Consider the following 27,641-nt stretch of genomic DNA (forward strand, 5'->3'; position numbering starts at 1 on the left):
GGAAGGTTAGAATGTAACCTCCGCCCTGTGCCTCCTTGTAGGCCTCTCCGGAGTCGGACGTAGTACGTCGGATCAAGTTCAAAATGAATCGCCTTGGCAGTCGATATAAACCCATTACTGCATGGTCCGGGGAATTTAAAGCGTCACCTTGCGGTTTGAGTAGCCTTTCAATCATAATATTTCAGCGTTCATGTTGTTCCCCCCTCTTCATAGTTATTGCCATACAGACCTAACACCCATTTTTGGCTGTTACTTCTTTGAATGTAGGACAGGATAGGATTCCTAATTGAACTCTTCATTTAGGACGGTTCTGTAATAGCTAAATTCCTATCCTAAGGTGAATTAGGATTTTTTTTCCCCCTAAATGCAGTTAGGAAACATGTTTCTGTAATACCAAAAATCCCAAATGTCATCCTAACCTGAGGTAAGATAGGATTTCAGACTTTGGAAGTTTCTGTAACGAGACCCTTGTTGTGCTGACAAAGAGTTCTAGATCAACGTTAACGCAGCTTTGACTGATCCTGTCTAATCAGGCTAACTCAGTGATTCACAGGTTACTTCTTGTTGAATTCTTTCATTCATTCATTCTTTTTTTGACTTCAATGTGAAACAAACATCAAATAAAATGAAATTTTCGGCACAACATTTCAGGGTGAAAAATCAGTCAGGGACATCTTTATTTAACTGTTGATCCAGCATGGAAAGCGCACGTGCGTCAGGGAGGATGGTGTCGACATCCTTTCAAGTATACTAAGCTACATTTTGTACATATTTTATCAAAAGTCCAGAATGACTACCTGTAGCAAGTAAGTTTGCAACTTGGCTTCACCACACAGCATTAAAAACAATGAAGACTAACATCAAGACATTGCATCAACACACAGCATTTACTTCACTACCTTTTTAAAAGAAAGAGAAGAAGAAGGAAAAAAAAAGTTAGGTTTTTGGTGGCTCTGAGTTTGTCTACAGTCCCTCCCTTAGGGTCAAACTGCCAGTGGACGGTTAATGGAGGTAGGAATAAATGACGGCATCATCAGGTGGTTCCGTGTCTACTAATGAGTGTACGGCATCTTCCAGAAAGGCACAGTTCGTACTCGGTGCGCAGGATGCAGAAGGCCAGTCCCAAAACACAGCCTGGTGGAATGTGATCATTTTACGGTCTGAGTGCCCTGCTCAAACAGACTTAGTCAGATTCCTTCAAACAGTGTGTCGCCCATGTGCTCATGGCACACCACGAACAATTGAACATCATCTGCGAACTGTGCGTTGCACCAGTCATTGTGTTGGTGTTTAGATTTTCACATTATGAATGTGTCCTGAAATGACAAGTAAGATTCCAGCCCTCTTAAAGACAGCGATGATGAGATGATCAACATGGCTGACTCAACACAAACGAGGCTGAAAAACTCCCATGTAGGCCGGATAAAATAATAGCGATATACATATTCCAACAAGCAGAGTAAAGGGTCTAATTGGTCTAAATTTGCCGGATGCCCACATTCATTTCTGAGCAACAGCTCCGACCACCCGTTTGTGACAGCGGGTTTGTAAACATGTATATATACACAGTACATATATACTTTATATACTACATTTTTTATTTACAAGTGAGACATTATCTTCTGAAACAAAGTGTGAGGATGTAAGCACACTGCTATATGAATTAGAGAAACTTTATTGTACTTGACGAAAAAAAAACATACGGTATAAGTCCCACAGCATGGATCCCCTGACAACAGTTTGGATATGAAAGAAACTCAAATTCATTTGAAAACTCCTCATGTTAAGACGTAATGATTTATCTCAGTCCTGTTGGTTTTACAACACGTTTACCCTCCCATAAGTAGCTGTTTGAGCAATGACAGTGCACACTACCTGCAGAAAGACAGTCATCTGCTAGCTGGTGAACACTGTGGAGCATTTAGGAGCTTAGAGAGCCAACACATTTTTCTCAGGGGTTCATGGAGACTGTCGTGGAACTTTCAGGGTGAGGAAGGGATATGTTGTATTTTCCCACTACAGAGACCAACCCAAAAGGAGAGGGACGTTTTATTTGATCAGTCGATGACTGCAGCTTTAAATCTTACTTAAGCCACTCATGACATTTAAAATAAAGTTAACTTCAAATTCAAAGTGGATTTTGAAAATGTGCATTTAGAAGCAGGGATTTTAGCAGTCACTAAAAGTATATGCCACATGAAGAGCAAAACAGTGCTTTGAACTATAAAATGAGTATCTTCTTATATGATACATCATTATATTCTTTGCTGCTATAAACTGTATACATGATAAGCTATACTACATTACAGTATGTTTGGTGTCATTATTTATAAACAATGAGCAAACATTTGCATAATGACAGTAAACTGCATGATCCCTGATTCATGACTGAGAAAGTAAGCAAGTCAACATTAATGTGGGTGAATAAATCTGTGGATGTGGACATTTGCAAATATCATCTATGAGCATTACAAAGGGTACTTTCTAACATACAGACTTAACTCGGTTACAGCAGAGATGTATTGAACTCTACTGGCTGTGCTGCAGTGATGACCCTCACTCTCCAGTGAAGGTGGGGTTGGCCACAGTGGTGGTGGCATTCTGGAACAGTGGGTTGTCAGCCTATAGCAACAGAGAAAAGCCCAATGATTAGCTTGTTTTCAGGTGACGGTTTTTAAATCTAGTCTTGACGTCACGTCATTTCAACATTTCACGTCATATGGAACAAGTGAATTCCAAAACCGCACACAGTGTCACTGATGCTCTTGGGCAGATCCCCGGGTGCTGCACGTGTTCATCTCCACAGAGTTTTTAGAGCCGGTATTCAAGTAACGGCAGTCTCAAATAATAGCGGCCGGTGGCTGGCACGAACAAAGGCTGGGTCCAAAAAACACTGAGGGGGGTGAATTACCTGTACTATAATGGCCACATGGTGACTTGAGAACAGCTGGCGGAGCCCTCCCTGAGGATCTGTGCTCTGGCTCATAGGGGAGCAGCATTTCAGCAATATAACTGGGAGCTAAACCATGAAGTGCTTTAAATGTGATCAGTAAAATCTTAAAATCAACTCTAAAACTGACTGGCTCCTGTTTAAATGTGCACCGGCAAATCCAAACTGGAGCTGATCAGAAACCGGAGAGGCTAGAAATGTGATCAATCCTCAATAGAATGTTAAAGACGGGGAAATGAGAAATAAAGGCCTGTCTCTAATAAAAGCCTGGTTCTAGTCTGCTGTTGGCACCGGACACTAGAAGGTACGTAAGGTTAGTGTGGAACATTGGGGTGGGTGAAATGAATGAATGTAGCTGATAGATACAAATGAAAAAAAAACAACTTGGGCACATCAGCTGACTCAATGGAAAAGTTTGCTCTTCATCAAGCCTGTAAAAGCACAGTATTGGGGATTGGAGCCTTGAAACTGGTTTGTCGGATGATGACCACTCCACTACAGTGCAGAGCACAGAGTCATCAGTTTAGTTTAAGCCCTTTATTTGGAGAGTGGAAGTACCAAGACACAAGTAGTATAAACGGTTCTGAATAGTGGTGCATATTTCTCTAGCACCGGTAGCAATGGCAGGAACATAACAGAGGATGAGCACAATTTCAAAATAAAGGTCTCTGAACATGAAGAATTCACAACACACAGCCTGTACAGCATATACACTGGCTGCATTTCTGTCAATGATCCTCCGAGAACTAGACATAGATGGCCATGCAGTCACATTTAGCACCAATACCATAAAAAAACAACAACATGGAGATGAATTGAAGACCTAACTGAACATTAAAAGGATAGAAAGTGACAGACGCACAGTTGAAATTGAGATACTGATGGAACTTCTCTAACAGAGCTATGTGTCTGTGCCAAAGCAAGAAGACATCGTGAGTCTATCTCCAGCAGGTGTTAATATGTGGTCAAAATGCCAACAAAGCCTGCCATCTTTGTCCCCATGGCTGTCCTTTCCTGTTGTAGATAGTGTTCCTGATTGAAACGATGCTACAGTAATTATAAAGTCTGAGGTACTTTGGCTCCTCTGGTGTCTAAATAGTATCCAGGAGTTTCTGGGCCTTGATCAGTAATAGCAATAGATATTTTTATGGATCAGTGGAATCATTTTGCTGTTCCAGGCTCGCTGGCTTTTAAACAGAGCTTTTAAGAAACAACAAAAGGAGTTGGTTACCTCGCTGAGAAGTTGGAGGTGTGCAACCCATTGCCAAAACGCTAACACAAAATGTGGAGATAGGTCTCGAGAATACTCCACGTCTATGGCCACTCCTTCTCGTTCCACTGCTCCCTGCAATATTTTCTGATCCACTGTTCAAAAAATGTCGGTCTTGTTTTGTAGATGCACACATTGCATTTCCTGTGATTTTGCCGCAACTTCATCTGCCTATAATCCTTCCATTCATCCCAGACTATCTGACGTCACCATCCACACTTGTGACTCTCAATTAGTGGAACAGATCAGCTGGGAGTTTCTTTCCCTATCTTCATTTTCCACCTCCACTCCTATCTCAGGCCATACGCTTAGATCATCAGCACGGGTGGAAACACGCCTGAGATGGAAACCCCCCCACACTCTCCCTCTGCCCCGGCCTTCAGTACATCCTCCCAGACCAGCCTAACAGACGACGTCCTTCTTCCACCTCCACCCGACCTCCTTGTGGTGTGGACCTTGCTAGTGAAATACCCCTTCAAATAAGGTAACTGACTTCTACATTTCTCAGTACATGTCACTTTAAAACTGCACATTTTGTGATATAGCTACAGTATATAATATGAACAAATGGACTGTGTAAGTTATTCAATGAAATCATATGTGGACATGGTTGTTTGATTTACTTCATCATATGCAGGGATTGCCGGGAAATACTGTTGTCCAGTGTCTAGTGTGTATTTCATCATGTGACAGTTATGTTGTGTGTTTGACTAGCACCCTTCATTTCTAGCTTTGTGCAGCAGGCAGCACACTGCTGAAAAAGGCCTTTTAGACACAAAAGCAGATTTCAGAAGAGAAAGGAGAAAAAGGAAAAAAGTTTGCCAAGCTACCAAAAGTGGAAGCTGTTTTAAAACCACCAGTGAACACTCCTGCTGTACCTGTCCTGGTAACATTAGCAAGGATGTGGCTGAAGCACACACCAACAGCAGGTCATCATCTTCATCTGAGCTCCGGGTCTCCCAACTTGCAAAGATGCTCATTGTGTATCACTCAGTTATCATTCAGTTATATATAAATTGAGTGATGCTTGCATTGTTCATGACGTTACCCGCTTTAAAAACCACTTGCCGGTGGTGGAGAGGCTGAACACCAGAGCCAGTGCAGGCTGTAAGTTTGTTTTGGCGTTCGGATTGGCTACCGCGCCAGCCCGATATAATATCTCTTGAGTGACTTTGGAACACAAACATGGTTCATAAAAAATAGTATTATAGTATAGTATAATACTTTTTGGACAACAAACAATAGAGAATGTAAAAACGTTTATTGTGATTATTTCTAGTTTTTAGTTTAGAAAATGGCGCCCAAAGAAATCGTCTCACCTCTGCCCACCTGGATTTCTTCTTTTCATTTTCAAATTTCTTGAATTCTTTCAGATCCTTCATGTAGATGAGGAGCTTGATGATCATCAGCAGCACAATGCCAATGAGAGCCACAGACGCAATGGAGCCTCCAATGATGGCTATGACACTGGGCGGCTCCGGACAGTCTGGAGAAAGAGGGACAAAGGTTTTGCACATATCCAATATGCCAAACTATAAAAAAAAAAAGGAAAAAAAGAATGAAATGGAGAAAAGTGTTTGTCTGCTGTCTTCTTTAGCCACGTTAGCAAGGGCTCTAGCGATGTCAGACTGAAATGTCCCAACAACTATTGGATAAATTGCCATAACATTTCATTCGACCAGGCGTTTGTGGTCCCCAGAGAATGAATCCTAGTTACTTCAGTGATCCTCTGACCTTTCCTGTAGTGCCACCGTGAGGGTTGTTGTTTTGACTGAAATGACTCAACAACAACGAGTTGACATGCAATTTGGTTGAACATTCATGTTCCCCTCAGGATGAACTGTAATCACTCCTCTCACTTTTCATCTTAGCGCCCATCATTAGGTCAAAGGTTTTATTTGTCTTTCATTTGTGACCAGATACCTACAAAACTTCCCATTAACATCGACATGTTAGCATTATCTATGAGAGCATTGTAACATAATGGTGTTAGCATTTAGCTCAAAGCACTGCTGTTCCCAAGTACAGCCTCACAAAGCTTCTAGCGGAGTCTTGTTTAATGTTTCCAAATAACAGAACCACTGAAAACAGCATTGACACAATGGCATTGCTCTTTGTCACCTCCACCAAGAGTTTTCTGCATTTCATTAGCAGCTTACCTCTCTGTTTCAGAATTTCAGCCCTGTAGTTATCCTCTCCGACCAACTGTTCAAGCTTAAATTTGATCCAGCAGCCCTCCGTGTCCTTCTGCTGGCACTGCTTGCTTTGTATGGTGAACTGGTCTACCATTTCAGGATAAATGCTCTTGCTGCATGCCACACTGCAGTTTTTTTTAAAGGGACCTGAATCAAAGCCGAGGCATTCAATGCAGTTGCTGAAAACAAGAATAACAGCAGCAGTTAATACTTAGGTCGGTCCGTAGTGGAGCAAATACTGGACCTTTAACAATAATTTGAAGTTAAAAGAAGAGTAGATTTTGGACTCCTTACAATTTGGTCTGGCAAGGGTCGGGGCAGCCGAGGCATGTCTGGCATCGTGGACGCTGGTATCCCTCCTTGCACTCACAGCGGTTACACTTGCAGGCTCCTCTGCCGTAGCACACGGTGTCGTTAGGGGTACGGCAGCCCTCCTCGGACACCTTACACTGACAGGCTGAGCCCTCGAAGTCCGAATAGCATTCACATTTGCCACAGTTGCACTTACCGTTTCCTACAAGTGGTGAGGAATGGACAGGTGAGTTAGAGTGCTGATATGCGTGCCTTTTAACTAAACATTTGTGTGCGCACGCAGCCGCACGCAGGATGCGTTCCGCCTGCGGAATCAATGCCAAGTATCTGCAAGGTGCAACTAAGCCCATGAACAGCGGGGGCAGCAATTCTGGTCTGCAGAGGAGTCTGAAAAGAACACAACAATGTCGGAAAGCTTTGAAGAGGAACTGAAAAGGGATTTAAGGGATTCTGCCCTGAGCCACAAAAATGAATGACAGAATGTAAACACAGTTACGGTGGAGAATATAATTAAAGCCTAACAGAGTGCACACGCATACGAAACCCTTCTATTGGCGCTGGATCATAACACAAGCTGAGGGCAAAAGTCAGACAAAAGGTCGACACTGATAGCTCCCAGCAAATTCATTTAACAGAGCAAGGTTTTGATCTAACAGGGATCTTATATTGGGAATATTGTGAAGAGCACGGTCTAGACCCCCCCTCCATACGGAAAGTGTCGTGAGATAACGGTAGTTCCTGGGGCCGGTAGATTGGCTGGGCCATTATTATTGGACAACATTAGCTTATCTCAGATATATCAGTATCAGTGTCATTGTCAATGCTTGAGGTCATTTTGAAACAGTGTCTCCATTACAGTTTGTCCACCAAAGAGCCCCATTCATTTTAAACTGTAAAATGTCCCACTCGCAAGATATATTCGTCACAAATCCTTCCAAATTTAAGGTCCCTTATCCAAAATGTTTGCGTATGTTATGATATGAAAATATTAGGCACATCCTGGTGGCCTTGGGGTGCAAGGGCCAATTTAGTGCATGCAACCCCTCTTATCGCTTCTCTCCCTTTTCTGTCATTTACAATCCACAATCGCAAAATAAAGGAAAGAACCCCTCCCTCCCCACCCCCTTTATTTACATGGCAATCTGGAAGAAGAAGACTGCTAGCTAGCAAACATGAATGTCAGCAAAGCAGGTTCCGAAACATAAGCAATGTGTGCTTTCCAAATGTCCGAAAGGCTGGCCCTTTTGCTATGACACTTGAAAATGCAGGTCGTTTTGGAAATGAACTGAAACTCTACCTCCGCATAGTTTATTCTGGAACTTCTCACAGTGTTCATCGTCGCACTCGCAGAAGTCCCCGTGGTAACTGCTTCCACTCTCTGTGGTGTGGCACTGGCACCTGCCACACACACAGTCTCCGCGACCCTCGCACTCAGTGCCGTTGTTCTTCTGGCAGGAGGCTCGCAGGGATCGCTCGTCTTTATCGCCAATGGAGCACTCACAGAACTGGCCGACGAAGCTGTCACTGCAGCTGAGAAAGGACAAGCCTAAAATTAGCGAGGAAAACTATAACATTGTAAGAAAAACGCGACAGAGAGACAACTTTTTCACCGGCACCCCTCCCTCTACGATGCATGTTCTAATAGAAATGTTTGTTCAGCTTTGTGAGCCAAAACTATTTGTTCAAAAGCCTTTATCTGGATCAGGCAATCCGTCTCACTTTTGTACCGGTAAGAAGATTGGATTGGGATGACTCTGATCCAAAATCTAACTTTTTTTTAGGATCACCAAATCTAGGATTAGCAGTGCTCCGAATTGTAACGACAGGTAACAGCCAGCAGTGGCAGTGTTTTTAATCATCTTAATTCATCTGTGACGATTGTTTCATTGTAGATCATTTACAGTGGTAATTGATAATTAAATGAACTTATTTTTTACTTTATCACAGTAATAGTTAAACAAATCAAGTGCAAAATGTATTTGAACGTCATGATTCAAGTGTATTTTTGATCTGTTTTGGAGTTCTAATGACATTTTGATCCTGAAATCCAGGATCAGAATAATCCTGTTTTTTGGATCAAAGTGACCCCAATCCTACTAAAAAAGTTTTGAACAACTCAAATTGAGGGTTTTATCCAGATTAAAAACACAGATTTTCAGAATCCAGATTTCTTTTTGAGCAACTTGTGTACGGATTAAACAAACAAGGTGTTAATTAGTGAGATTTTGGTGTACTTTTTTTTTTGGAGGCACGCTGCTTGGCACGCTGCTTGACCTGCTTTCAGTCTCTATGCAAAACTAGGTTAACCACATCCTGACTCATGCTTCTCATCCCACTTTCAGAAAGAAAGCAAATAAACACGGCAGACATTTATTAAGTTAAATATTTGTGTATTTGCTTTGAGTGATTTTGTTGGTTTGTATTATTTGCATGCATTTTGAGTCATCATCTTGTGTTTGTTTGTAGTTACTTTGCTTTGCATGTTCTTCGCATATATTTATCTTGATCTATTTGTGCTCACTATTGATTACAGATTGTTTGCACCGGTGCCCCTCTTGATTAACCCTGCTCAGGCTGGGGAGGCAACAAGTCAATGGGGGCAGCTGGGGACACAGATCTGTTATCCCCTGAAGCAACACAAGTAGCTACCTTCTAGCAGCGGCACAGAGGATGATGGCAGAGGTGGTGGCCTACAACCTCCCCAAGAGGGGAGCGACAGAGCTGGGGAGCAACGCTACGCCCTGGCCCGCGGTTCAGGTCACCACCAGATGCCTATACTACGAAGCAAGTTCAACATACCAGGATATCCTTTGTTACGTGGCTTCACTAATCCTAACAACCATGACCCTGCTAAGCGGTCACACAACGGGGGTTATTAGTACTCAGTAAGTCAACCCAGGGTTTCCCCAATCTAACCACCTGTGTGGGCGGCATTTGCAGAATCTGATCCATCGCGAACATGGACAAGTCTACTGGCAGCAGAGCGGCATATTTTACAAATGAAGAGCAAAATATAATATTAACAAAAGTTAAACACAGCATCCAGGCTAAAAGCAACACAGCTGCAGCTGCCAAATGCAGGAAGGACAGCTGGCGAAAAATCACCCCTTTGTGAATGCATAAAGCTTCTAATATCACTGCCCCATCATTAGGGCACGAGGAGATCTGATTACAATTACATTTGTGTATTCTATTAAATTAATGTGTTGCTTAGATGTATTCTTATGGCGTGTTTGACAGTTTTAGTCTTATTCTGTCAGCTGCAACCCCAGTGTTTCATATGGACTTGGGAGCAAATAAAACATAAATATAAAAACATAATTCAAAGCGGTGAGTATGCTTATTTTCATATTTTATGAGAACAGCAAGAACAAGGCTTTAGTGCTCCAATCAGTCTCTGCTGGAGGATGATATTGGTGTACAAAAGCAGAATGAAATGCACACATAAGTCATTCCCTCCGACCAGAATCTATATTTTCATATAAAACACCGTCAGGGGTCTCTAAAGAGAGAGAGACCCTCTAACGATCTGCAGAGCTAGCTATGTGAGTAGCCACCTGTCAGGAGAGACTGGGCTGGGTGTTGCTGAATGGACTCTGGTGTCAGGCAGGCATACTACACGGCCTGCCCGACCAACCTGACTCCCTCTATTCCAGGGGTCTCAAACTCAGGTATTCCACAAAAAAAGCTTTGCTAAAAAAAATCCAAACTTCTCAAACTACATTACTAACAGTTATTTAACTTCAATGGGTTCTTCTGAACATGAACGTTCCTTCTTAACATGGCGTCTCTTGCCTACTCCTTGCTGCCAGAAACCTGGCAGCGCTTCCTCTCACATAGCTGAGCCGAACAGAACAGCCCGGTAGCAGTCACCTTTCTTTTTGCGCTCGATATTCATGTCTTTCATGATGATATGAACATCATGACATTTGTAGATGGTAGAAAGTACCGGGTTAGTGAGCGCAAAAAAAGGCGAATTCTACCGGGCTGTTCATTATCCGCCGTGCTGTTGTTGTTGTAAACGTCGTCATAGAAACAAGTGAAAGCATGAAGCCGGGACAGTGGGACACCATTATCCCATGGAAGCGTTATTTACTGGCTTTTATTTTCTATAATAACTCCATGGATGCAGCAGGAGCATAGCGGCGTTGTCTGAATCAAATATGTCGTGTGGCACAGCAGCAGACACGCCTGGTTCTGTTTCATTAATGTCACACGCTGTGGAATCACACATACGAGCCTCATATGCTGTCACACAGTGCGCCAAACATGGATGTAAAGGTCTTTTAACGTCCGTTTGTACGTCAGCTCTACTCATTAGACCTCAGTGAGAATTACGCACAGGTTCTCCAACAGCTGATCAGTACGCACAGCTGCTGTGGATATTTGGGGCGACTTTACCCAAAATTCATCACGTTTCTGCAAACCGTCACCACTGTAAAGTGTCAGTCATCATTATTAAACATCAGAAGAACGATAAGTGATGTATTGACAGAGCTCGTGTTGAAACGGACTTTACAAAGTGCTTCACAATAATTAAACTAAGTGATCATTAACGGGGAAATGATGCTCAAATTAAAAGAATGATGCTTTATTAAGGTTTAATAATGCATCTTTGAATTTTACAGAAAGCTGTGTAGCAAAAATAACAACACAATCTACCGTGAGGTGCGCACATTCTCAGCGCACATTGGACGAACAAAAATCGCGGGCCGCACTAACATTAAACTTTTATATCAAGGTGGGGGCCACAAAATATTGTCTTGCGGGCCGCAATTGGCCCGCGGGCCGCGAGATTGAGACCCATGCTCTATTCCTTGGTGTTGTTGTTGCTGTGGACCTTTATTGGATTTAACTAATTGCTGGGGCAACATTTTAATTATTGTCTTTTCTTAATTATTAAGTTTCTTTTTCTCAGAATTTGAAATTAATTTAATTGTTTATTTTTTTTATTTACATTTTTAAAATACACCCCATCACTACATACGCCACACCAAATTATTCCTTTAAGTGTGGGGAACTGGAACTACTTGGTTAAGGTCAGGAAAAGATAATAGGCATGGTTAAGAGAAACCAACATTTACTGTTGTTAGGACACAGGTTGCAGATTGCAGTCTCCGGTGTCAAAGTCAACCATCCAACCAGACCCTCTATCCAAAGTCCTGTTCACACAAAGTAGCAGGCTCTCTCTTGCCTCTCACATTAACACTCAGCTCTGATTGGATAATTATTTTCTCTCGTTGCCACAATGCTGATGGATCATTTAGAAGTTAATTTCCAAAGTGTTTCCACACATCCTTTTTCTTATTCAAGTCCCAGTAGCTCATTACAGTTACGTGATGATACGTAATAGGGTAGCCCTTGACCACTATGATCGGCTTTTCCCCCAGTTGTTAAAGTGCTTTTACAGAGTTGAGTTGAAGTAGAAAACAGTTGTGGCCCAAGTTCCCACAGAGAATCAAAACAAGTATGATCAGTTGACCCTGGGTTGTCGCTCCCGTGCATCATTTTGCATGAAGTTGAAACTTTCTCAACTTCTCCAGGTTGCGCCCTGGCCAACTTTTGAGTTGGTAAAAGGTTGCTTGTCAGGAAACCACACTGCCAAAAAAAAAGTTGCACACTAATATTTCGTTGGACCGCCTTTAGCTTTGAGTACGGCATGCATTCGCCGTGGCATCGTTTCGATAAGCTTCTGCAATGTCACAACATTTATTTCCGTCCAGAGTTGCATTAATTTTCCACCAAGATCTTGTATTGATGATGGGAGAGTCGGACCGCTGCACAAAGTCTTCTCCAGCACATCCCAAAGATTCTCAATGGGGCTGAGGTCTGGACTCTGTGGTGGCCAATCCATGTGTGAAAATGATGTCTCATGCTCCTTGAACCACTCATTCACAATGTGAGCCCGATGAATCCTGGCATTGTCATCTTGAAATATGCCCGTGCCATCAGGGAAGAAAAACTCCATTGATGGAAAGACCTGGTCATTCAGTATATTCAGGTAGTCAGCTGACCTCATTCTTTGGGCACATAACGTTGCTGAACCTAGACCTGACCAACTGCAGCAACCCCAGATCATAACACTGCCCCCACAGGCTTGTACAGTAGACACTAGGCATGATGGGTGCATCACTTCATCCGCCTCTCTTCTTACCCTGATGCGCCCATCACTCTGGAACAGGGTAAATCTGGACTCATCAGACCACATGACCTTCTTCCATTGCTGCAGAGTCCAATCTTTATGCTCCCTAGCAAATTGAAGCCTTTTTTTCTGATTAGCCTCACTGATCAGTGGTTTTCTTAGGGCTACACAGCTGTTTAGTCCCAATCCCTTGAGTTCCCTTCGCATTGTGCGTGTGGAAATGCTCTTACTTTCACTATTAAACATAGCCATGACTTCTACTGTTGATTTCTTACGATATAATTTCACCAAACGTTTAAGTGATCTCCGATCACGATCATCCAAGAGTTTGTTCCGACCACATTTCTTCCTTGAAGATGATGGTTCACCACTATCCTTCTAGGTTTTAATAATGCGTTGGATGGTTCTTAACACGATTTTAGTAGTTTCAGCAATCTCCTTAGTTGTTTTCTTTGCTTGATGCAGGCCAATAATTTGACCCTTCTGAAACAGATTAACGTCCTTTCCACGACCACAGGATATGTCTGCCGACATGGTTGTTTAAGAAATGAGAGGCTACTCACCACATCAGCTAGGGTTAAATAAGTTGTTCCCAGCTGAATCATATTCATCACTGCAATAATTATCCAATGGAAGGCTCTTACCTATTTGCTTAGTTAAATCCAGGTGGCGACTTTTTTTTTGGACGGGCAGTGTATAACATATAACATAAACAGGTCATTTTAGGTGTGTGAACAAATGACTGATGCTGACATTTGTTCTGTCTGGTTAAGACAGCTAGAATAGCACTGTTTATTTTAGATATACCACATGCACATTGATGCATGAATTGAATAAATCCAACACATACTGTACTTTTATGAAATCAAAAGAACTTACAGTCATTGCGTAGGAGTTGCAAAGCTTACCTGCAAATACCACAACTGACTCTTCCCTTTTCATTGCAGTGTGGGTGGCTACGGTTAGGGGGGTCATCACAATCGCACTCACAGTTTGTAGATATGGTCACTGTCAATGTGTCTTTAATGCCCAGTGGTCTAATAGTGAAAGACTTGTCCTCCATACATGAGTCTGCTGTCACTGTGACATCAAAAGAAATCTGGGGAAGGCAGTTAGGGTTGGGGAGTCAGACAGAGGTGTAATACATTTTTTACAACAGTTTAAACTTACAAAAAACTTAACACTTGACAAAATTAGATATTCTTTATCCCCTCTTATATTAATATTCTATGCATTGAACCGCTCCTTTCCAGCTCCTCCTGAATCCGAGGTTCGACAATCAGCGTGATCCTCTTTTCCAGCATCTTGGCATCTTGAACCTGAGTAATGTGATACCCCAATAGTTGGAGCCCACCCTCTGGTCCCTTTAAAAAAAGAAAAAAGAAAAAGAGAACCACCACCCCAGTCTGCACAGAAACTGTCCTCGACCATGAGACATTGAAGAGGCATGTCTACCACAACAGCCCAACAATGTCGAGAGATTTCAGCATCCATTCCTGGTGCCTTGCCACTGAGTTTTTTTACTTCCTCAGAGACCTCTATCAATTGTGGCACAAGCATTTAAGCCTGTGTCATACCAGACTGTTGTGGAAAAAAAAGAGGCAGCTGAGACTAAAGGCTAAGGTCTTGATTTACTGGTCAATCTATGTTCCAACCTTATTCGTGATCATGAGCTTTGGGTAATGAGCGAAAGAATGAGGTCACAAATTCAAGTGGCTGAGATGACTTTCCTTCACAGTGTGGCTGGGCTCAACCTTAGATGTCGGGAAGAGCTCAGATATTTGGAGAGAGCTTGATGGAGAACTGCTGCTCCTTCGTATTGAAAGGAGCCAGTTAAGGGGGATTGGGCATTTGATGAGGATGCTTCGGCAACCTCCCTTTGGAGGTACTCTAGGCATACCCTAACTGGGAGGATACTCTGGGGAAAAGACCCAGAACATGGCGAAGGGACCTGAGGATGGCTTGGGATCTCTCGGGAACAGCTGGAGGAGTGGGCTAGGGAGAAGGATGTCGGGGCTACCTTACTTAGTCTGTTACAACCAGGGCCTGTACCAGGATAAGCAGATGGACAATGGGTGGATGACTTTTTAATACCCAATACAATGTTAAAACCTGAAATTGATGTAACAAGAACGGTATGCACTTGCAACATGAACATCACTGTGAAAAGTTTAAAAAAATACAAAAAGAACTGACCTCTTGTCCCACATGTACATTGTCACAAACCCCTTCGCTTTCCCCTGTTGGTCCTGCATCATTACATTTAGGGGTGTAGACAACTCTTACATTGTCAGGGAGATTGTCATGGGTCACAGTTACTTTGGAGGACAACCTCTGTCATGGATTACATATTTGAGAAGGTTGTGAGATACAGAAAAAAAAAGCACAAAATTGTTACAGGTACAGGTACAGGTCCAATTGTTGTAGGTTGTAAAATGTGTCAGTGGCGAATAGACAACTTACATTGTAGGCGCTTTCAATCAATTGAACAACATTTTTAGAATCTGATGACAGAACTCCAACCTCTGATTTTGGAATCATACCAGAGAGTTGCTGGGATAAAACATAGGTGAAATGAAAAATCAGTCAGAGTTCAAATATAATGTGCGCTCTATAGATAAATAAAAAGAGGTACAGAAATTAATACATTTCATTTACCTTGTACACAGTCTCCACATTTTTTGTCACTGCAAATATTGGCTGAATATTGTTTTTTTCCAACTGCATGGCTAGTTGTCCAACAGATGGGTAGTCCTGCACACGATAATCAATGAAATCAGTGACATTTTGTGAACCTAATGTTACACCTCGTAAATAACCATTTGAGGTGCTAACCACTGAATAAAACTCTATTCTTGTTTTTTTCGTGAAAATGTAGTTATTTGGAATCAGTGTAGCGATAAGTCATAATGGTTAATATGATAACATTGCACTGCAAACCTTTTGACTGTCGATTCCCATATGTGATTCCATACTTACCATATTATTGCTCTTGGTATAAAGGTTGTTTTCCATGTGGCAATGTTCATCATTGGGTTCAAGTATGCCGGCCAATTTTCCATCCCCGGCCATGTGGAATCCAGCATCAGTGGTCAGCACAATCAGCCGAGTGCTGCTGTTTCTCCAACCTATTTTGTCCTAAACAACATATGTTAGGGACCATTTAAGCGTTTGATTTATTGTTTGTGAGTAAACATAATTGCTGCCTGGAGTATGTTGTAATCTTTTTTAGATTATAGAAAAAGGCCCCCTTTGCATTGTCATGTCAGAATTCACCTTTTCAGTATTTAACCAAGACGACCATCTGTCCCTTAACCTCAACTAAAATTTGAGTTGCACAAACAGAACCATAAAAACGCTTTAGCTGCCAAGAGCAGGTCTTTTTGGAAAAGAAAAAGTGAAATGTGTTAATAGTGAATGTTTTGCAGATATGTTCATTCTTTTCTAATGACGAAACCATGCTTGCTTTCCTTGTGTTACTCACAGTACATAGTTATCTCTTTGGTTGAGTCCTTACCCCACATACAGCAGTCTGCATCATGGCGTCGAGGCTCCCTTCAGGAGAGTCCAAGTTCCCAGAAATGAACTGCTCTTTCACTTTTTTTTTGAACTCATCCTCCTTTGGCGTCATACTAAGCACATGTCTGTAGCCAAAGGCAGCCTGACACTGCTGGTAATCCTCATCACATGGCTTCTGCAGTTTCTCCTTGTTGGTGTTAGTGTAAGGAAGGACTGTCTTATCAACGAAGGCACCAAACCCTGTAGTTATAGAAACAACTATTAGTTCCTAATTCCTTGTTTTTTCTTAAAATGGTAGCACTTCTGGAAAGGTTTATCAAGCTTTTCAGACCATTGAGAAGTATAAAGAAATAACATACTGAAATAAAAGGCAGCACTTTAGAATACAGCCTGTACATTTTGTGTAAGTAGTATGTACAAATGGGATACCAACAGCAGAGAGAATAACGGCCTGAATACACAGGATCTGGCTGCGCTGTGTTCCGGCTCTGTTGTGGATGTCAGAAGCTATCTGCTGCCATTCTAGCCGGTGTGTGGGCGTGTGTGTCCATCAGGTTAGAGTCTTTTCCTCTACCAGCTTGTGTGTCAGAAGTCTAATTCACTTGTGAGTGTATATAAATGCCTGTATTTATTGACACTGAGCGCACGTGTGAGTGTTGTGTGAGTGGGTCTACGGAGCGAGTGAGTTTCTGTCTTTCTGATGTTAACTGAAGTTGTGAGTTAGTTTGTTGTTTGTTGGCTGTTACATTTGAGGCTGGTAGCTGTTCTTTTGGCTGCTGTACTCCGGAGCAGCAGGTGCGGCTCGGCGTCATGGCGTTCACCCGACTGACAAGGAAACATGGCTTAAAGATCTCGCCAGGCTTCCCTTGTTCAGTCGAGGACTGCAGTTTAGCGGTAACGAGGGTACTGGGAGCGCCAAGCATTAAGTCTGCTGCGAGGATGAATGGTGGTGTGGTGATTTTTGTAGATGAGGTGGAGAAAGCAAACACTGTAATCACAAATGGCTTCATAGTAAAGGACACGTTGGTCACGTCAGCAAGGAAAGTGATGAGCTGGCCAGATATGGGAAGGTAGTGTCGCCGATAAGAAAGCTGTTGTCAGGCTTCAAAGCACCTGAACTACAACACATTTCCCACAGAAGGCAGCTGTATATGATCAAGAGTTAAACTTGACTTTTAAGCTGACTGTGGATGGGATTGACTACACCCTTTTTGCAGAAACAGAGACCATAAATGCTTTAGCTGTGGAAAAGAGGGGCACCTGATTAGATCTTGTCCAGGAGAGAGTTCCAGTGCTGGGAAAAGTGAGGCTGTTACAGGTGCTAAGGGGGAAAATGCGACGGGGGCAGAATGCTAATGGTGAAACAGAAAAGGGAAATAAAGATGGAGAAGGCTCGAAGCAGACCGATGGAACTGAAGGGGAGAGGGAGTTGGAGGAACCTCAAGAAAATAGTGAAAGTGGTGGTGGAAATGAAGGAGGAGATGCTTTTTGCTGATGTTGAGCCCGAGGCTGCTCGGGGCATGCGGAGTGGTGAGGCTTGTGCTACTAAAGATGACGTGAATACTCATGAGGACAGCAAGTCCTGTTGTAGATCAAGTGGATTCAGGGAGAAGTGATACGGGTAGGGAGGTCAGAGCAGAGGAAGGGCTGGCAGTAGATGTTGATATGGTGGATGAGGAGGACAGTCTAAAGGGGATTCGTCAGAAAAGAAAGTCTAGAAACACAATAACTGGGTCACAAGCAAAAACAAAATGACGGGGCAAGGAAAATCTTCAAAAACTGAGTACACAGAAGGGAACAGGGTCTGACTCCAATTTAGGAGACAAATCTGATGTTTGGGAGAATGATGCACGCATGCAAAAAAAATGCTTATGGAGTCGTTACAGCTGGAGTTTAATGAACACATATCCTGCAGCTGATCTGCTGGGTGAGAGGTGAGTCCACTACATGGAGTACATCTTGAAATGATGGTCTGAAAAACTGTCTATGGAGGAATATGAACTTTTGAGGATTTACAGCGTGGGGGAGGAAACCCTGGAAAAAGAGGACCCTTTCCCAGAGTTAGAACTTTACCCTCAACTAAACGGCTGTTCTGGACGTCTGCTGGATGACAAACATGTTAAAGGTGTTGATTTGTATATGGTTAGTCTTGCTTTCTCAACAAAAGCAAGTTAAATGAAAGAGAAGACTCTGTGTGGAGGAGGAAACTGGAGGTGACTTGTGCAGATAAACCAGGATGGAAAGTTTTGTATAAACTCCCCTCAAAGAAATGGACCGGTGACCTGAATTGGAGAGTGGTTAATGCTTTTATATCTGCAATGAATCCCACTGTTTTAAATGAATGGCCTTTCTGTGGAAGGGTGGAAACTATTTTCCAGCGTGGAAGGATTGAGGCCTTATTTAGAACGTTAGAGACCTTGTTTTTGTCTTTTCAAGACAAATGGTCTGAAGTTGTTGTTATTTTTGGGGCTGGTTACAGGAAAATGAACATTGCCAAGTGGCAGTTGTTAAATTTTCTTTTGGGTGACGCCAAAATGTCAATACAACTTACAAGAAAAAAAACAGAATTAAAAGGGAAGTGTTTCAGGATTTAGTCGGTGTGTTTGGCTCACTGGTAAGAGCAAGGGTTTGAATAGATTTCAGATTGTATAAGGCAATGAAAAGTTTGGATACCTTTGTTCAACAGTGGTGTTATGATGATGTCATCTGGTCAGTGGCGAATGAGGAGTTAGTGTTCGGTGTCGCTTTTTAAGTAAAAATGTCGACGAATTTGTACATTATTAATTATTATAAATATGTTTATACTGCGGTGAGGTAATGATCATGAATTGTTTATTGTTGTATGTATGTATGTATATATATATTGTGTTGAGACAAAGACTTTGTATTAGCACTGTGTAAAAGTACATTTTTTTTCGAAATTCTAAATTCTGTTGCTGTCTCTCTCTCTCTCTCTCTTATGTGTCCCGGTATTGGTAACCAGTATGCATTTACTTACCACTTACTATACGTGATATGTACAAGATAATTACACTGTAAATTGTGGCTGTATTCTAAAGTGTTACCAAGTGACAAATATTAGTAATTTAGACGATTCAAGTTGTCAGATTAAGATTGCAATCTCATTACCTATTTGAGCATGTTCAGTGATTTTATTCAGAGCTGCAAAAAGATCTTGCCCCAGTTCTTTGACATTTTCCAAGTCATCTTTCATGGAGTAAGACAGGTCCATCAGGTAGTAGAGATCAACTGGATAACCCTGAACTCTTTTAAAAGAAACACTGAATGTGGTAGAAAGCCCTGTAAACACACAAGAGCAGCAAATTAATGAAAAAAGAAAGAAGACAAAAAACACTGCCATGCTCATGTATGCATAAAGCAATATACAGTATAAAAATATAAGTTCAGTGACAGTAAGTTTATTCAATTCTCAAATGAAATGTGCGAATAGATGGTAATGAAAAACATAGTAAGAATTTATGACCAGCCCAATTCTGCACAACTCCAGATAATGAACCTGCAAGTAACTGCTCCGGCTTTTTCTCTGATATGGAAACCAAACCACTTCATTCCTTCAATTATCAAAGGTCGGTATTAACTGATTCCACTAACCTGGTCGCAGCCTCAGACTCATCTTCTGTGGACTCAACTGGACCGGCTCCTGCTGGTTGAACGAGTCGGACAGAGAATCATTCTTGACAATGGTTTTAATGTTCTCGGGGTAGATGATCTCTTCACTAGTGCAGCCTCTCTCTATCAACTGAGCTTGGGTGTCACACCGCGCTGCCTCCTGCTCACCTGCTTTGGTGAAATTCTGCACGAAAGGGATGCAGGAACACACGAAAAGAGATAAGAATTGTCTTCTATACTAAAGATATACTAAGTTCCCTTGCATGAGATTTCAGCAAATTACAGTATACTATAAACTGTCAATTAAAATCCAGTATACAAACTAGAGGCCATCAACCGAGCATGTTGACGTTCCGACCCATGAGTACTCAGTAGTCATTACAACATTATTGCATGAGAGGGGTGGACCACACCCACCTACTAACATAGTATTTCGCACAAAGATCTGTTAAGAGCGATCAACCACCCGATATCAATCAGTCAGACAAAATGCTCTGACAAAACGCTCAGTACAGCAACTTCTTACATCACCTCATTTCAGAAGGTCATTTCAGAATTTTCAGTTTATTATTTATTTATTTTGGCTTTTTGTTGGGCCCAACCATTATTTTCTTTATTGAAGGGACATTGAAACAGAAACAAGCAGGTTTATCAAGAACTGAGGTACATGTTTTGTTGGGTAAAAAAAAGAATTATATGTTTTAAGGTAAATTTTGGAAGTGCAAATGAATAACCTTCTATAAATATTTCTTCTATTCCTTTAAAATCAGTTACTGTGCATGTGTTTCTGTGTGGTGGAGGCCTTATTGCTCTCTTTGAAGGGTTGCTACTGCCAATCTCCTCCCGGGCTCCTCTCGGAGCCCGGGAGGAGATTGGCATGAAAAACATGGCATGAAAAACCACCTCCTCCTGGCGGTCCAAAGCTCCTGTGCTGGCGGTGTAAACACCAACACTACCCCTGGTGCTCAGAGCGAACTGAGCTAACGGCAGCTACAGTTAGCAGCAGTTAGCATTTACTTTACAAAGCTTTCTGTCCATCAAGAAACTCCGTAATTCACCAAGAGTTGAGGCAGAGCAGCCGGAGGACATCAGAGGGAAAACCATTTTCTACATAAAATGATCCAGTTTCACCAAAATCAGTGAATAAAGTTATGTGTTTTTGTACAATAATAAAAGTGCTCAGTTCTCAGAAACACTCAGCTCCAGCAGCATCCACCGTCTTTTCAACCTACTTCTTGTCTCATTTGTGGTCTGATAAACACTAAGTTCATCACATTCAGTGCCCCATATCTCTATTTTCCAAGCTAAGTTACTGTAGCTGTCATGCAGTCGACCACAGCAGCTTGAGTATGAAGCCGTGTGGGATGTGCTCAGAGCACAGAGGCTTCTCCCTGCCCCTCGTGGGCTGCAGGGAGGGGGGCCTTGAAGAGACAGGGGCTCAAACGGCTTGCGTCAGACAGAGGGTGAACTGAGGGGCCGCATGAAAGGTCAGAATAAGATGAATAACGACTTATTTGAACTGTGAATCATGCAAAGCCACTCTAGTCATGTCCCAGAATAAAGATATAGAGCTGGAAATGAGCGTAATAGCTCCCCTTTAAGAAAGAAATAAGGCCAATTACCAAAATATGGTTCTTAAAAAAGTCAAACAAAACACTGAGCCCAGAAATATATTCTAACCCAATCAAAAGTATGTATTTTTGTATGTGACTTTGTTTCTCACCAGCTGTTTGCACCACACGCAGTATGGCCCAGATCTGATACAGTCGCCGCAGGAGTTGATCACAGACTTCAAGCAAACTTCCTCTTGTTGACACAGTCCTGCAAAGAAAAACGCAAACTAGATGCAACGCTGTCTCACAAAGAAACTGCAAAACCAGAACAAATTCTAAAACTGAAATGTGCTGTGGACACAAATAATTCAAAATCATCTTTTTAAAAAAAAATTATTTTTTATGTCTCGTATAGAAATTGAACGCATCTATAATAATGATACTAAGTCCTGTTTTGAGTACCGATGCTAGTGTCAGTGGGATCAATAAAAACAACAAAACAAAAAAAACAGCATGCATGCAGCCATAACCTCATTAAGTCAGGAAATTCACATTATAAACATTTGTTATTCATCATTATAATTGGTCTTGTGTTGTAATAATGGCATTTCCACCAATCAAATTTACCATCACCATCAAATGTAAGAATTCGAAGGGGTTTCCCTCTGCAGCAGTCTTTCTCTGCTGAACACATTCTACTTCTTCCATCTTCAGGCTAGCCTTAAGTTTACGATGCTCAACATAGTGTCATGCCATGTAATAATCTAGACTTTTGGTCCTGTTCACTCACTCTGTCCTCCAGACATCTCTAGGTACGTTCAGTATCCGATGAAGACCCTGTGAGGTCAAACCTGGTTGACTTTTTCAAACCGTTATGCCATTATAACTAAATAAAGGCTTTTCCTCCTTACTCCGCCTGAGAGTTTTCTTTCCTGCGACCAGCTTTTGCAACTTTAAAGGACAAGGCTCGCTGGACCTGCAAATGAAACATTGGTCTAAACATTCTTTATTATTGAGACTGACTGTATGTTTGTTGCTAAGAGTGACCCCTTTTGGCATTATACATAGTCATTTCGGATAACTGAGGCTGTCTTCTTGTCTGTCCTGGATTACGGTGATTTCATCTATAGACACGCCTCTGCCTCCGCTCTTAAACCCCTAGATTCAGTTTATCACTCCGCCCTGCGATTTATTACCGGTGACAGTTATTCTGTTCGTCATTGCATTCTGTATGAAAAGGTTCCATGGCCATCTTTAACAGTGAGACGTGACAGGCCTATTCCTTTTTATCTATAAAGCCCTAAATGGCAACTTACCATCATATATCGCTTCCTTATTAAATTGGTCCCATAATCATTACTTGACTCGTTCAAGTGATTGGTTAACGCTTGAAGTCCCACGTGCAAACACAAAATTTGGGAAAACTGCTCTTAGTTTCTGTGCTGCTCACACCTGGAACTTTTTTTACAGCACTCACTAAAACACAGTGGTACCTATAGGTCAATTTAAAACCATGATAACAAGCTACTCTGCTCTTGAACGTAACTGTTTTTAATTGTGTTCTGCCGTTCTCATTAATTACTAAAATGATTTTTGTTGTTATTATTATTTTTTTTTTTTTTATAATTTTCTTTTGCATTTATTTATTCTGTTCTACTTTCGACATTGAAAATGAGGGCATGTCCTCAATGATTCTTTGAGAATTAAATAAAGGTTGAATTAATTAATTAAAAAAAACCCAACAACTTACCTTTTCCTCCCATCAGCAGGAGCAGAAGAAACGGCAAAAACTGGTCCATTTCCTGGGGACAAAAAACATTTTTTTCCTCTCCTTGATCAACATTCAGTAGGTCAGAATTAAAACTGTGTGATTTCCATACAGCGCAACATTTTCCTTAATTAAAAAAATTAAATAATAGTTGGGAGGTTAAAACGGCTTTAGTGTTATATGATTATGATTATAAGTCTGGTAGAAAGTGTGCTAACACACACATTTTAAAATCCCTGGTGGTAAATATAAAGACCCTCGGCTCAAGTGGCCCTCGAGACCCCAGTAGAATTTTAGAATGCTGCTGCAGTTCACTGAGAACCCTCACTTTAATGAGCATTTTCCTACTTAATCCAAACAAACAGCTTTATCTCAAAAACATTAAGAAATTGACAGTCACAAGTTGCTTTCATTTAAAAAACAAAACAAAAACACAACTTCCTCTTGAATTTGATACCTAATATGTGGCATATTTTTGCACTGAAACACTGGTAAATAGCAATTTCCTATAACTTCATAGTTTATCGTATCTTCCTCACACACACAAATCGCTTTTCAGAGTCTGACAACAAAACAGCCCCTCCACTGGATAACGCCAGGCTTTTCAAAATAAAAGAGAAATGTCCTACACGTCAACCCACACAGCAATGTTATTGAAACAAACAACAGTAATGTGAGAGCAGGTAGTGTCTTTGGTGACTTATATGAGAAAAAAATGTACACACGCTGGGAATGGTTTATAATGACAGGCGCCCCCGGGTGCTACAGTGATTCAGAACGGGTGCCATGAGGCACTTCGGGGTCTAGAGGGTTAACTCAGTCAGTGAAATTACTAGGAAGCCTCAAAATCATGGGATTTGTACATAGCCAGAATCAAACATAAATCCCAAAACTGATAATGTAAAAACTGCGAACAACTTAATAAACATGCAGTAAAAAGTGTCTGCTGTGCTGGTGGGAAGCTTGTGAAAGATGTTTTTTGCACTGGTTGGTGGAGGGGTCTAGGTGAGTGAGCGTGAACCTCATTATTAGTTAATACCAAAATATTCCTGTGAAAATAGAATTTCATGTCCCCAAAATCTGCAGTCCTGTCCATCAGACCAAACTCTGACTAGTTAAGCTGGGAAGGATATGTGCTAGCACTAGTGCCTTCCTGCTTTTGTTTTGTTTCCGCCCATTTTCTTTTCAATTTAGTTGTTTTACATCCCCAGCGTGGATCACAGCTCCCGTTTCTCTCAAGCCGTCTATCAGGGGAAGGGTGTAGACCATACAGTGATGTCACCCACCTCTTTACACCTACCAACACCAGAGGCCAGATGTAAAACTCTGTCGGGTCATGATGAAAACCGTGTGAGCGCACAAGGACAGAAGCATTCTTTTCACCAGATTCATAAAGCAGCACCTGCGCCTGTGTTCTGTTTTATAAATCTCCTGTGCCACTACACGCATTGTGCAGTTTCTCAATCACCATTGTTAAACATCAGTGAAATTGGCAAACAAGCTAAACAAACCATTTCACTATAAGGTTACGTCTCACCTTATATCTTATATTATATATGTCCATCATAACATCTAGCTCTAGAAAACAGTGTGTACGCCTGGTCGGCAGTCTGCGTGAGGTGCACACATTCTTCTTAAATACCAATTTATGGCAGAAGAAATGTTCTTTTGTGTGTGCCAACTTTATTACCTGACTAGCATTTGCGATGGTAAAACGAGGTAAAATAATTCTTACGTAATGTTACTTCAAAAATGCCAAATGAAAGGCTTGAAAACCAATTTGAAGTCTCCCCTTAGTATGCAGATTATATGTAAATGTTCTCCTTGCCTCCCCTAAAAGCTCTCCTTCCACGCCAAAACAGTGACAGAAAGTTGAAACTGGAAACCACTATCACTGAAACAACTGACGGCGTAAAAAAACCCAAAAACCTCCCCCAAAAAAACCCACAACATTATCATGCAGAAAGAATCTCAAAATGAATCATTTTGAATGCCTGTGTTCAGTTTTTCAGTAATACTTATTTTCATTGCCAATACAAACACCTCAATGCCAATGTTTCCTTTCTCAGTTCCGGTTATCAATGCCAAATTTGGCCTTTGATGCCAGAAAGTCATAAACATCCACCCACTGTCGGAGCGCAGTAAAGTGTAATACTGAATATGATTATAAGGTTTCCTGTACACAGAGGCTTGTGTTCGTCGATACCATAAAAGGGTAGAGGGGAACAGTGAGGTCTTGTGTACACATTTCCGCTTTGTGACTCAGGCTGAAAAAGTGCTCATAAGAAAGCAGAAGGTGTCTGGCGTGTATCGCTGTTGTTTCTGTTTCTGTTGTTGAGTCCAAATGACACATTTTGAAATGAGATTTTAGATGGATAGACGTTGAGGGAGCAGATGGTGGACTATTGTGGAATTTGTACTTAAACCCTCACATAATGTGGTCCAACAACACTTGACTTGGCTTCAGAAATGGCCGTAGATTTGAATCCACACATCTGCGAAACAGTCTATGGTAGTAGGGCTAGTAGTTTAGTTCAGTTACTGTGTAGCCATGAACACCATGTACACTCGCTTCATTGTTTGCCATAAAAAAATAAAAAGAATTACAAAACCTAGCAGTTCTAGTTCAAGTTAAATTGTGCAGCACCTACTTAATTTGTGTTGCATGTAAGTACTTTACATGGAGATGAACATGACCCAATTCAGGCATAAGAGAGTGTGTGTGTGTGTGTGTGTGTGTGTGTGTGTGCGTGCGTGCGTTTAACTTCTTAACAAGGTGTGCACTGCACCTTGAAACATTCAGATGTGCTTGCTAGGGACAGAAATGAACTGAGTGGTCCCCACTCCTCGTGTTGTCATGAAAACGTTTCAGGTGGTTCTCCTTTTCTTTCAAAACACGGTTGCTGCTGGAACTACTTACATCTTTATCAAAGTGTTACCTGAAAATCTAAAAGGGCAAATACAATTTAGAGATATTTTTTTACTTGGCTTGAGTATTTCCATTGTATGCTACCTCCTTCTACACATTTCAGAGAGAAATATTCACTTCATTAAGTTGAGCAAGAAGCAGTTAAAATGTGCTACTGCTCACACATCAGTATGTCAGCTATAAAAATCAATGATAACACTGAAAGGAGACATTCTGCTGCCTTATGGCCCATTTGCACACCTTTGGCTGAAATTACTTTTCATGCCGGACTTTTGTTTGTAAGGGATTTTATTTTACAATAAGGTCTTCCTTGTTTTGCAAAAGATCTTAATACGTCCTCCACAGGTTGTACATTCTACTCAGTGAAGACGACATCTAATTTCACCAAATGAAGAAGCAGTTGCGCGTTTAGCAAAGAAGCAAATATATTTAGATCATCATGAAAGCAAGAGATTGTTTATCAGTGTTTAGTGCAGGGCAGCACAGAGTAAGGTGTTGCCAGTTCTCTTTTTGGAAGTGGTGATTTGTTTGGTATGTTGCTCACACTTCCCCAAATCTTCATTACAGTCAAGATATACATATATATTTTTTTATAAATTCAATTCAATTCTCTGCGTTAATAAACTGCATCATATTTTGCTCACCTCATAAAAACAGGCAACCCTACGATTATAACACATATCAGACAATTTAGATATTTACTCTCTTGATCTGCCAACAGATATGAGAGCCTGCACAAAGACCACTATAGATATCTCGGCCTGTCAGCGGCTCGGCTCACTTGTACGAGTAATACGACGCAGGAGACATGATGCATGATGTGTAAAAATTTGTTTAAAAATCCAAGTCACATAATGTCATGAAACAGTTCTGGATTCAGAAACCAAATTGTTTGTACCTTTTCTTGAAAATATGTCAGTCAGTAGTTAAGTCAACTTCCTCCCAGAAAACAAGAAGCTTGTCTTCCTCATGTGGCATTATAACAATTCCTGTCACGAATCAGAGGTGTAGCTATGTATTTTTTTCCACGTTATCGTAGTTTGACTTATCTGACTTTATATGAAATAAAATACAGTTCTTCTCAAAATGTTTGATGATGTGAAATACAGTTTATTTCACCCTCACCAGACTTCGTTTGAAACACATCACCAGCTTTTCATGTAAGAATATCAAAAATAAAAAGTGAAATGGGTTATAAGAATTAAAAAAACCCAAAATAAACTATTTCTTTACTAAAACAAACTATTTCTTTGGAAAAGCGAACTTACCAGTCGCAGGAAGATGCAGGTCTCGTCTGTGGTTTACAGTTAAGCTGAACCCTATTTGGATGGAGAGACTCAGGAAACAGGAAGTGTGAAGCAACCAAAGGGTGT

At 41.4% G+C, this 27,641-nt stretch overlaps 1 protein-coding gene across 1 annotated transcript; it reads right to left on the bottom strand.

Moving 5' to 3' along the window:
• Positions 1-645: 645 nt before the first annotated feature.
• On the bottom strand, positions 646-27,547 carry itgb2 (integrin, beta 2). The gene is made up of 16 exons (XM_070914368.1): positions 27,537-27,547; positions 23,322-23,373; positions 21,742-21,839; positions 20,001-20,202; positions 19,518-19,688; positions 16,387-16,628; positions 15,849-16,007; positions 15,528-15,623; positions 15,333-15,422; positions 15,066-15,203; positions 13,778-13,968; positions 8,025-8,257; positions 6,710-6,929; positions 6,380-6,594; positions 5,540-5,706; positions 646-2,622 (listed from the first exon to the last, which is right to left on the bottom strand). Exons 2-16 carry the CDS (start codon positions 23,368-23,370, stop codon positions 2,557-2,559), a joined length of 2,337 nt encoding a protein of 778 aa, XP_070770469.1. The 5' UTR covers positions 23,371-23,373; positions 27,537-27,547; the 3' UTR covers positions 646-2,556.
• Between the last annotated feature and the right edge of the window lie 94 nt (positions 27,548-27,641).

The sequence above is a fragment of the Enoplosus armatus genome, chromosome 11 (genome assembly GCF_043641665.1).
Source record: "Enoplosus armatus isolate fEnoArm2 chromosome 11, fEnoArm2.hap1, whole genome shotgun sequence".
NCBI classification, from domain to species: Eukaryota; Metazoa; Chordata; class Actinopteri; order Centrarchiformes; family Enoplosidae; genus Enoplosus; species Enoplosus armatus.